General features: G+C 33.2%; 1 protein-coding gene across 1 annotated transcript; it reads left to right on the top strand.

The window, feature by feature from the left end:
* Window positions 1-3,395: 3,395 nt before the first annotated feature.
* LOC122268982 (protein GVQW3) lies at window positions 3,396-3,818 on the top strand. Its single transcript, XM_043040127.1, has one exon. It carries the CDS (start codon window positions 3,396-3,398, stop codon window positions 3,816-3,818), a length of 423 nt encoding a protein of 140 aa, XP_042896061.1.
* Window positions 3,819-12,900: the final 9,082 nt, after the last annotated feature.

Below are 12,900 nucleotides of genomic sequence, written 5' to 3'. Positions count from 1 at the left end.
AACCAAGTTTCTTCAAAATCAACCTTGCGTTTGGAATTTAACCAAGTTATATAAATTTCAACCTAGTGATTAAATTTTAACTGTTACATGAACTATTAACATAGTTTTAGGCGCGGTATAGCCAAATCATGGCTCTTGCTCCAAAAATTTATAACACTCACTCACTCACTCCTTATTTCGCTACATTTAACATAAACATTTGAATCGGTGTCTAAACTTATAATCCGTTTTAGAATATTTTCTTGTAAATTACATCAGTGGACTAATCGTTAAGACACGGTTCCCAGCAGATCACCGAAGTCAAGCATCATTGGCTGCGGTCAGCGTGCGGGTGGGTGACCACTTGGATCAGTCTGTGTAGGGACCGAGAGTTTGCGGTATTGGTCCTCGTTAAACTGTTCTACCGTAAAGTGCTCGACTTCGCGTGCAGGTCGTCGGGCTACCAAAGCGGAGGTGCTATCCCCTCTGCAGAGGATCAAAATTGTGATGGCATGTCTTCGGATCATCCTCAGGAATGTTTCCGGGAAGCGTAAATATGTGAATAGTTAGAAAGTTGAATAGTTAGGAAGTGAATAGTTTGAATTTTCGTAGAAAAAACTGTTGTATGCCAGCACTGCTAAAAACTGCGGATTTATGAACCTATTTATTAATTAACCTAAATATAAATTACAATTGCTTACAATACTCCAGGTTCCACTCTTAACCCCTGCGATTGCTTCTTACAATTGTCTTTTTCATAAAGGTTGAACTTTTTAAGACAGCTAACAATATTTTGTTAAAAAAAATGAATGTGAAATTAGTGCAATTTTATGTAACAATTTGTTCCTAGTTTAATCATAATGAAATGAACAGTTATCCGAATTGGGAAAAAAAATTAAACAGACAGAAATTTGTTTAATAAAAAATGTGTGCTACAATAAAGAGAAATAAATAAGAAGTAATCTTTCTTGTTAACGATAACCTTACATAATTATATCAGTTCTATTTGGAAACTGTTTTGCTTTCTCTTGAATTAAGTTTATTATATTTATAAAAATTTCAGTATAAACGTTAAGATATAAATCTAACATCTAATCTTTCACTATTTTTACTTTTTTTTATTACTTTTGAGATCAACTCCTCAAGTTTATTAAATAAAGTTTTCGAGTAAGCTTAGTAAAGCTTTTTACAATAATGGATAAGTCATTAAAGCTAAAAAAAGTGATAAAAAATTTGCGAGAAAAAGCCCGAATCACGAGAACTGTCAAACAAATTAAAATTAAAAAAAAAAAATCTCATCCAATCTATATTATATAAAACGCTAATACGTATGTATCAATAAAACTGATGATATTTCTTTTCTCGCGTTGGCAACAGTTTTCATTTTTAATTGATAGGATTCGGCGCGGGGGTTGGCGAGCGCCAGCGAGCAGGGGGCGAAGCCTCCTAGTCTATCTATATTATATAAAACGCTAATACGTACGTATGTATCAATAAAACCGATAATATTTCTTTTCTCGCGCTGGCAACAGTTTTCATTTTTAATTGATTGGATTCGGTGCGCAAGAGCACGTAGTGAGCATCATATGGCTAATCCATGTTATATAAAACGCTAATACGTTTTAATTGATAGGCTTCGGTGCGCAAGAGCACGTAGTGAGCATCATATGTCTATCTATCTCTGATTGTCACCGAGAAAAAAACGGTTGGTTGGTTATGAGTACTGAAATAGTTCCTTTTCATTGGCAGAAATGAGAAGTGTTATGCTATTGCTATTTTATTTTGAATTATTTTGAATTGAGCGCTTCACTATTCCACGTTTTGTTATATTATCTTTACATCCGGCGTTCAGTGGCAGACTACTATTTCATATTGTTTTACAACACATGGCTTTAGCCCTTTTGTGGGAAAGACTTTAAAACAAAACTTACAACAGTTACTTTTCTCAACAACTGAAATTTAGAATAGTGTGATTAAGAAAAATGTGTGAACTGTTTGCAATTTCAAATTAATATTGAAATGTACAGGTTTAGAATTTTCTACAGTGAAAAGTTTTCGGAACTTCAGTGTTCTAAAAAGTATACAAAAGCTAGACGTTAAGAACGTATCCAATGAGCGAGTAAAGCGAGCATCGGATTGCGAAGCAATCCGAAATGACATGCGAAAGCAGTTCCGGGGGTTGGCGAGCACCAGCGAGCAGGGGGCGAAGCCTCCTAGTATTATTTTATTTCACATTCGAAATTATTATCACAAACTATTTAACACAGTGTAAAATAGGTAATTAAACAACTTTTAATCAAATTTTTTTCATTGTGTGCCGTCAAATTTCGAAATCGTTAAAAGTGTGCCGCAACAAAAAAAAAAGGTTGAGAATCACTGTTCTATAATATCAATGTCTTTTCAAAGTGCCACTGTCCAGTATGCATTTAACCGGTACTCTGAACACTGATGTTTCTCCCAATATATTCTCAGCAGATATTAAAATATCTAATAACTATGATAGTATCAACGAATAAATTAATATCAGATCGGGTATAACAAATATTTCGAACATTCAACAAAGCGACTATATGATTGTTGACATTCACCTTTGAAAGTCGACATTCTCTTAATTTCTGCCATTCACGGTAACATATACAATATGTAATACAACTTTGAAATTTGTAAATTGTGAAAGAACTCCCTTTCTATACATGAATCTTTCTGTCACAAATTGATGAATTCTGAAGGATCAACATTTTGAGTGGAGACATTGAACATTTTAATAAAAATTCTGTTTTTTAGAGTCTTTCCGTGTTGAACTATTTTTTCATTAAGCAATTTTAAGGAAAAAAAAATAGTGCCTGGAGTCCCTCCGCGCGGAAGAAGTTAAACTTCGCAACCTGCGACGTTAATTGTAGAAGAATCAGCAGTCGTAGAAGGATCACTAGTATTATATAAAACGCTAATACGTACGTATGTATCAATAAAACCGATGATATTTCTTTTCTCGCGCTGGCAACAGTTTTCATTTTTAATTGATTGGATTCGGCGCGCAAGAGCACGTAGTGAGCATCATATGGCTAATCCATGTTATATAAAACACTAATACGTTTTAATTGATAGGCTTCCGTGCGCAAGAGCACATAGTGAGCATCATACAGGGTGCGTTCTGAAAGTAATGCGCATGATTTTATTGTGACGTGACTATTGATCGCAGCACACTCAGATTGGTCAAAAAATGTGGTGGGGGATTTGTCCTTCCAAACAAGCCTGGTATCAGGTCGCTTCGAGCAGTAGGAGTGGTAGGACGTGTCTTCGCGCAAAGTCTTTTTTTCGATCGAGTCATGGCGTGATGGAGTGTTCGTTCGCTGGAACAGCGGTACGCGATAAAGTTTTGTGTGCGACTTGGGAAGAATGCGACGGAAACTCACCTCATGCTTCAAGACGACTTTAAGGAGGAATGCATTTCGGGATCTCAGTGTGGAAGGTGGCACAAGGCCTCCAAGGAGGGTCGGGAGATGGTCACCGACGAGCCTTGTTCTGGACGCCCAACAACAGCCCGACCCGATGAAAACGACCAGCATGTGCGTGAAGTTTTGAAGTCAGACAGTCGGTTAAGCATTCAGGTAATCGCTAACACCCTAAACTTGTCAAAATGTCGGGTACATGGGATTATGACGGAGGATTTGCAAATGCGAAAGGTCTGTGCGAAGCTTGTGCTGAAGATGTTGACGGAGGAGCAAAAAGAAGTTCGAGTTTTGAGCAGTGAAGAATTGATGGAATTGATGAGTTGCTGCCCCAGCCTCCCTATCGCCCTGACTTGGTGCCTTGTGACTTTTTCTTGCTCCCCCGACTGAAAAGAGAGCTGAAGGGAGAGCACTGGGAGTCGGTGGAGAACATCCAAGCTCATGTTACAAGGTTCCTGAGAGGCATTCCTGTCGAGGAGTTCCAGGGTGCCTTCCAGACGTGTCAGAATCGTCTCCGAAAGTGTATTGATGCACAAAGGAACTATTTTGAGGAATTTTAACAATTTGTACCCATAGGATCAATAAATCTATTTTCCCCAGAAAATGCGCATTACTTTCAGAACGCGCATTACTTTCAGTCTAATCGGGTGAATTCTCACTGAATTATGAAAAAAATTCTCACAAAATTATCTTAATCGAATCCGATGCTTTACATCCGGCGCTCAGTATTATTTCATATTGTTTTACAACACATGGTTTTAGCCCTCTGGTGGGAAAGACTTTAAAACAAAACTTACAACAGTTACTTTTCTCAACAACTGAAATTTAGAATAGTGTGATTAAGAAAAATATGTGAACTGTTTGCAATTAATATTGAAATGCACAGGTTTAGACTTTTCTACAGTGAAAAGTTTTCGGAACTTCAGTGTTCAAAAAAGTATACAAAAGCTAGACGTTAAGAACGTATCCAATGAGCGAGCAAAGCGAGCATCGGATTGCGAAGCAATCCGAAATGAACTGCGAAAGCAGTTCCGGGGGTTGGCGAGCGCCAGTGAGCAGGGGGCGAAGCCTCCTAGTTTATAAATAAAAAATTAACTTTCTGCTCGTAAAAAGTTGAATTTTGTAGTTATATTTCGGCGGGATGCAGAGTGATCAGCATTGTATTTTTTACTGCAAGTGTAATTCTTGAACTCAATATAATGTAACTTTAAATACATTTTAAAAGTAGTGAATAAACTAAGGATCGAGAAAGAAGGTTAAATATGAAAGATTTATTTAAACTTAAACTTTAATAAAAACTTGAAGTAAAATGCGGATTTGTAAATTGGCTTAATATTTTCTTTTAAATAATTTGTTTTATATCAAACTATAACTTATTCTATAGTATAGCAAATTTAAATTTAAAATATAAAACGCTTTGATCAATACATTTAAATACCAATACCTTTTCAAGCTCAGAGAAAAGTCAATTTAAATTTTCTCGAATGGTCTTTAGTTAATTTTAAATTAGAGTATCGTTAAATGTCACGAGAATTTAATCTAAAAGCTTATTTTAATTAAAAGTCAAAATATAAGGACATAAAATGTCATTTAAATGGAATACCTTTTAAGGTTTCGTCGTCATGCGAGTAAATCCATTATTTATCCTTCTCTTTAATCAACTTGTGAGAAGTGCTTAGCTTTAGTCAAAAATAATTTGAAAATAAAGTTAGTAATGAAAAAATTGTATAATGAATAATAAACAATATTTTTTTAGTTAAATTAAACTGCATATTTGTAAGTTAGTTTAATATTTAATTTTACTTTATATATTTTATCTCAAACTTCAATTTCTATATTATAGCAAACTATATACACCGAAGAGCCATTACATTATGACCACCCTGCTAATAACATGTAGGACCACCTTTAGCCCTCAAAACTGCTAGCACCCGCCGTGGCATTGATTCCACAAGGTGCTGATAGGTAGTCTGAGGTATCTGGTACCAAGCGCTCACCAACTGGTCCGGCAATTCCCTCACTATGCGAGGGGGTAGCATGGACCACAAATGCTTTATTGGATTAAGGTCAGGTTAATTTGGGGGCTAAGACATGACTTGAAAGTCACTGGAATGTTCCTCGACGATTCGACCCTTATGACATTGTGCATTATCCAGTTGGTAAGCACCATCCCCCGCAAGAAAAACTGCTGCCATAAATGGGTGAACCTGGTCTGCAACTATGTTCAAGTAGCTTACAGACGCCAGGGATTGTTCTATGAGGATTATGGGTCCTAATGTGCCTCATGAAAACATTGTTCCTGGTAGAGAAACCATGAAAACCTGGGCGAGCCCATTGTTATAGATGGAGGGTGGTCATAATGTAATGGCTCTTCGATGTATATGTCAGGGCTCGAAAAATCTCTACATTTTTACCTGCCTACCAGGCTTGCTAGTTGACAAAACAGGTGTCTCATTAAAACTTTCAGATCAACGGGTAAGAATGACTGGTGCGGAGTCCTGCTCATATCGCCACCATCATGTCGTTGGTAATGAAATTGTGAAGCTTTAACCTTCTTTATCCTCTTTCCCACAATGGGCTGTTGGATGCAAACTTTGCTTTTACCATTTTTAATTGCACCAAAATGATCCAACTGTATTAAACAGTTAACATAAATTCTGCTGACTATAAAATCATGTTCTGTTGGTCCCTGGAACATGCTGGGTTTCTGAGTAATTAAACTGTTGACATTCTCCCCAAAACACAACTCATACATCGAAAAATTCTCTCACGATCTCTGGACACACACATATTTGGATACACACGCATTACCCCCAGGTACCACTTGTTAAACAAATCTGCTCCCAAGTATTCTAATCACAAAGAATCGCTTATTTTAAAACATATAGCTCAGTGCTAAAAATCAAGAGATAAGCGATTTCCGTAACATCAATCCACCATTGCTTTTATAAATTGGAAATAAACAATACGATAATTTGTACTCATAATTCAAAGACATTGGGTTGCGGTTATCAATTTAGCTTTTAATTCTAAAGCAGCATCATCTTTTAAATTAAGTTGTATGTGTGGTATAACCAAAGCTGGTGCTTGTGCCAATAACTCCTAATTAAATAACTAATTAATCAAAACAATTAAACATTAAAAACAATAGGGATTTGATCCGGCAACCTTTTTTCCACGAAAGATTTGCGTGCTTTTCCATTATGCCACTAAGGTATTCTTTCGGTAGAAATTTTGTTATTTTTGTTATACGATATACGTTTTTTAATAAATTTGTTAGTGGCCTACGAATAAATACCATATTCGATTTCGGTTAAGAAAATAAAAACAGTTTTGTGCGATATAAAGATTTTATGTTACTTTGTTACACTTGATGCCATTTCCTAGTCAGATATGATCTCAGCGAAGAATTTTTTTTTCTTACCCGAATGGGAGTGTACATAAACTTCCTTATCAAAACTTCCTTATTTTATCCAAAGGTAATTTATTTCATCAAGCTCAATTTCATATGAGAGTACTAAGGTAATGAAACGAAGCGAAAGCTCTTAATCTTCTAAGTTCCCCATGTTTATCATATAAATTTAGGATAAATAGCCCATTATATTATACGAGACAAGTACCCATCACATGTCGAATATACTCCTCTTGATTGAAAATATCCAGACAATATCATATTCTGAAGTTATTTGTAATATTAATCTGATTGTCTTGCAGCTGTAGACAAGATATATAGTTTAATTGATTGCTGCAAGAGTTAAATTTGTATTAATTTATCCATTTATCCTAATATTATCATGGCCTAAGAATAATAGAAAGTTTTGTTTTGGCGAGAAATTGCAAAATTTCTTTATTTCAGAAGCTTTTAAAAATTGCTTCATCAAAGCATTCAAACCTGTTAAAATGTGAAAAGAATAAATTTTGCAAAGGGCGATCATTACTACAATAGAATAAGAAATTAGCGAACGAAAGTGGTGATGAGTATGCGTTAATCATGCTCTCTTGAGTTCCTAATCAGAGAGAAAAAAGAGCAAGAGCTAAAATGACACGGAAAACGAAAGTGCAACCTGATTTTATAACGCACGTTTCAGTGGATTGGAAGAAATCCTACCCCAAGTCAGAAATCATTGAAGCTTGGAAAAACTTTTTTTGTAAAATGCTCTTAATTGATGAAAATTTTTATAATAATTAAGATTTTTGGTTTTTAGAAGAGCTAAGTTTTTTTTTTTCTAAAAATAAATTTAAAATATCTCTAAAATCTTATAAATATTTGATTTGGCAGCTCTAGTTTTATTACTCTCCTGGAACTTGAAAATATTCCCACAATCATATGAAAAAAGAATCAACCATTCGCCTGGGTATTGAAAAATACTCATACTGAGTTCGTTTTCCGATTCCAATCATTTCACCCTCTTTTTATCGCTTTAATCTAAATTGTCTCTTTACATTTTCCTCTTGGTTGCCTAGGTACCCATAGATTATTTCCTTTCCAAAAACAATCAATACATATTCTGTGAGATAACACAAAATAGACAGAACATTTAAAAATGGAAATATCTGAGATGGGAATTTTAAGGAAAAGAAAGGTAAATTTAAACATAAAAGTATCATTTTCTGAATCTAAATGATTTCTTTCTTTAATATACAATGGAACACGATAGTTTAAATGACTGCTATCTTTCTTAACTCATTTGTGCCTAGAGTTCTTTAAAAAGGACGGATTCATTTGTCTAAGATGAAAAGTGGTAGCACACTATTAGGATTTATTTCGCATAAACAAATTAGTTCTGCATATCATAATGTATTAACAATATTAGTACCTACAATTATTTCCACTCCAGTCACATCAGCTCGTCTTGATACCCTGGAATCTTGTTTTATCCATATGAATTCCATTGTTAACGACATTAGTTCCTCATCTCGTAAATATGCCTGACTTTCTCCTCTCGGCCACTGCTTTTTCTTGTTCTGCTTTTCATCTTTTTTCTCTCTCTCGGTTAATGTGGTCTTTCTGGATTTATAGTTTTGGTTCTCCCCTTTATTTTTCCATTTTTCGCTGGCAACTTTACTTTATTTATTTGAAATCACTTTTGTTTCTTCTCATTTAGTCTGGCAAGTCTTGAAAATGGGTGCATATTTTTGAATCGCTTGAAATAAGTCGACTGCTATTTGCTATTTATTATTTTTTGAACGAATTAAGTTTGTAAACAGGTAACCTCTTATCGCTTTGATTTCGGGGGATATTTTATTTAATGGTAAGTATTTGGAAAATGGTAAGTATTTGGTCTAAAATGGCAAGTATTTGGAAAAGAAATATCCCCTTGTAAAAATAACTCTGTACTAACACTATTTTAAGTAGACATTCATATGTAAGGAACTTTTTGTGGTTAGGCATTAATGGATAATAAAGCATGATATAAAATTTTTTTCCTCCTGACGTGGACACGTACCTAGGTTTGCAAAACCCTTAACCGTATAGTCCACGTCTGGCTACCAGTCCAGCTCGCCACAACCAATGGAGCGAGCCTGATCAGCGAGTATTTATTAAAATAAAATTGCATAATATATAATACATAGTAGCTTGCTTTAGATAATTTTTAGAATAAAATTTATGATACAACACATTTGTTTTAAAAAAATGTGCATCACATTTGTTTTAAAAAAAGAAACAATAAATGAAGTAAAAAGAACAATAAATTAAACAAATTTCGTTATTCACAAAAAATAATTGAAAAAGAAAAAGGACAAAGAATAGAAAAAGTGCACATGAATGAAATGTATCATGTAAGAAGATATAAGATTATAGACTTTTAGATTATTCGGGACTTTCTTAAAAATTGCCTACGTTCAAATTTATTTCTGTCTAACCAAGGAGCTATTGGTGCACGCCATATCACTTTCAAAAAAGGTTTAGTTATAAATACTCAAAACTTGATACAGACAAACCTCGATATCTCGAACTTGAAGGGAGAGGAGAAAAAATTCGAGATACTGAAAATTCGAATTATCGAAAATCGCATGTTATCGATGATAGAATAAAGAAAAATGCTCTTTACATACCTTATTTACTATTCCATATTTATTCTAAAAACATTTTTTACACTTTCATTTAAAAAAAGATTTAATTGTTGTTTGCTTTAGAGATGTGTAAGAAAGTTTGTCTATAACACTTTCTAAATGGACTATAGCTTTAAATGTCTCCTCTAACATTCGGCTGCCTCTCAATAAATCTCCTTAAAGTGTCCACTGCAGAAAGTGCTTGTTTGTTAGTAACATTGGGCGGTAAAGCTTCGATTTCCACATCCTCTTCTTCTGATAGTTGATAGTTCACAAGAAGCTTTCGTTTGAGCGATGATATCATTGTCATCCCACTGACCACATACTGTTACTGCATCATCTACGTTTTCAAAGTCATGAAATTTGATATCATCAAGCTTCATGAGTCCGGTCAATCTGTTCCAATCATTTTCAGTGTAGTTTCCAGCAGAATTAACGATATTGATTGTTTGACTACTTTCGTGATCTCTAATGAATCCAGACTTCTTGAAGCCATTCATTATCGTAGAGGACGACACATCATTCCATGCCTTGTCAGCCATTCTTAAAACTTTCTATTATTTTTGGAATATTTTTTTAATTTTAGAAAAAAAATCTACACTATTTATGGAAAAAAATTCAAGTTATCGAGGGATTAGAAATTTTTTTTTCGTGAAATCGAGTTTTTTTTAAACATTGGAAGCAAATTTGAAGGGAATTTTTTTTCTTCGAGATATCGAAAAATTCGTGAAATCGAGGTTCGAGTTAGCGAGGTTCGACTGTATTAATATTTAACAATAATTCAATAAATGAGTCTAAGTGGCTGTTGTCCCTTTGTCTCATTTATTGAATTAATTTAATTTATTCTTAATTTGCACTAAATTTATTCTATTTACGTAAAATATACATAAATTCCATTTAAATAAAGCACACAATTTAAATATCTTGACAAGGGATTTCTATATACCGTGAATTGAACATTAAACTAGCATTGCTTATAAAATCAGCGAGTTGGATTAATTATTTGCATCAACAAATTACCCAAGGTTAATGTTAGTGTTTCAATAAAGAATGCTACAATATACGATGAAGTTAAACTAATCTCTGCGAGCATGGTTATTAATGGAAGCAAAGTTTTCAAACTTTCATTAACTTTTTTAATACGTTCCTTGCTCGTTCGATTTTCTTTTATAGCTATACTTTCATGAAAGAATGAGCAAATGAGGTGATACTACTGGAGTGTTAATAGCAATTTTTGTATGGGTTACTATTACGAAAATGATTCTTTCTGTGTTATCGTGAAGAAAGATGGTAAACCTGAATTAGTCTTTGATGACTTCGTTCATTGCTTTGACGAAGATTGATTTAATTTAATAGGAAAACTAGGTTTGTTTAAGAAATTTTTGTTTGCAACATCCATACTGAATATAAAATTATACGAAGGGAAAATGACTAAAAATACTTTTTTTCAAGTTTAATTTACGCTAATTTATTCGTACTAATTATAATGTAATTGAAAGAAATCCGTATCAGTTTTGATAAAAATATTTTTCGGTTTTTAGTAGATTTAAAATTGTACAAACAGTTTAGCAAGTCTGGTTGAGATTAACACTAAGGTGAGTGCTTATTTAATGTGGCTTAGGGTGTTGAATTGTTTTTCATTTGGCACAGCATGTCCTCATTTGGACCTTGTGCTGCTAAACCCTGCATTCAACCAATCAAATTAATCTTATTTTATGTGGGGCGGAATTCTGTTACCAGTTTAACAGCTAACATAAGACTAAGCTGACCAGCATCCTCCTAAAACTAGAAAACTGGTAATAAAATTACTAAATGGTTGTTTGAAAATTCACTGATTTATCAGTGAGTCCAATTTATCTATCCAAACTATCTATCCCAATTTATCTATCCAAAGTATCTATCCCTATTTATCTATACAAAGTATCTATCCCAATTTATCTATCCAAAGTATCTATCCCAACTTAATATTCTAAGAAAAAAAGTCTCTTGCAGAGATTCTCTGATAAAAATAATTTTTTAAGATAATTTAAAAGATAAACAGGAAAGTTTCAACAGTTTGTTGGAAATTTTGCAACCAGTTTTTTAATTTTGTGAAGATGCTGGTCAGCTTAACAAAATATAAGTGCTTTAGCAAGAGGAATATGAAGTATGCATTTTATTTGTGATTAATTTTGATAACCGTTCTGTGTAGCACGTCTTCTTGTGGACCATACATTCAATACATTACAGAAAATACATAGGTTTTTACCTTTGGTACAAAATCGTCGATTCTAGGCATTGCCCCTTTGTATTCTACTCCATTTGAAATCATCGCTGTGATAACGTAATACAATGACAGATTAAGCTAAAGGAAATAAAATATTTTTACTGGGTCCTGCCTTGCATATTTTTAAATTACATACATGTTGAAATGTAAAATATATGTATAAATTTTTTAACATTAAAGTAAAATTAAAATTTATTATAACTTCACAAATATTCATCACCACTTTTTAAATTTTTCCAAACTGTGATTATACTGGTAATTATTAAATTTGAATTCGGCTAACTATTTTTCTTTTCTGCTATGAAACTTTATATTCACCCATCAACTTCTAAAAATATATTTCATATCGATCAATACCATTTGGTGAACCTATACATCACAGCCTTTTAAAGTTATATGAGGCTATATGAGCAAGCACGTCTTGAAGCCCATTGTGCACACAAAGCGAGGGATAATGAAGTGAAAGTAATGGATATTATAGATTATTGATAAACTAATTTTTTCTCTCAATCGGATGAGATGTTTACTGTATGGAGTTAAAAAACACTTAAAATTGCATTATCTGTTGTCTATTTATCTTCAAAAAATTTTTTTTTTGATGGTCGAACTTTTGAAGAATAATTGTAATTATTATATTCTTCTGTCCTTGTGCTAATGGTGAAAGTAGATGATTGTTCTTTGATATTGGCCCATTCCTTGATATCGTAGGAAATAATAGATTTTGTGAAAAATTGATTCATATTGTTGTTTTTTTGAAGCACGTTTCCCAATTCAACTGATGTGCTAATTTATTTGTGAAAAATGTTTTTGGAAACTTTTTGCTTCGGAAATTGTTTGCTTGTAAATCCAGTTTAACAAATTACACCTCCTCCCAGATAATTTTTTTTTAAGGGAACCTTTTTTGGCGGAGTTTCACTTGTAAGAAACCACAAATCGATTATTAAAAGATAAATTTAAAACTCGGAGACAGCACCATTTTGGTAGCTTCAATCTAATGATTATAGCTATTAAACAAGATTAACTAGTAAATCGATTTCGTTCAAATTTTGTATTTTGTCATTCATTTAAAATTGCGTAATTTAAAATGTAAAAATTTGTAAGCGTTACAGTTAAAATTTTTATCGATTATTGCAAAAATTATATATAATTATT

Source organism: Parasteatoda tepidariorum, chromosome 7 (genome assembly GCF_982258835.1).
Source record: "Parasteatoda tepidariorum strain Cologne lab strain chromosome 7, Ptep-v5.0, whole genome shotgun sequence".
Lineage (NCBI taxonomy): Eukaryota > Metazoa > Arthropoda > Arachnida > Araneae > Theridiidae > Parasteatoda > Parasteatoda tepidariorum.
The sequence above is the reverse complement of the archived record's forward strand: the minus strand, read 5'-3'. Positions and strand labels throughout refer to the sequence as shown.

Bases quoted from the DNA above. Each gene is read 5' to 3' on its own strand.
- LOC122268982 (XM_043040127.1), top strand. From the start codon at position 3,396: ATGCTTCAAGACGACTTTAAGGAGGAATGCATTTCGGGATCTCAGTGT.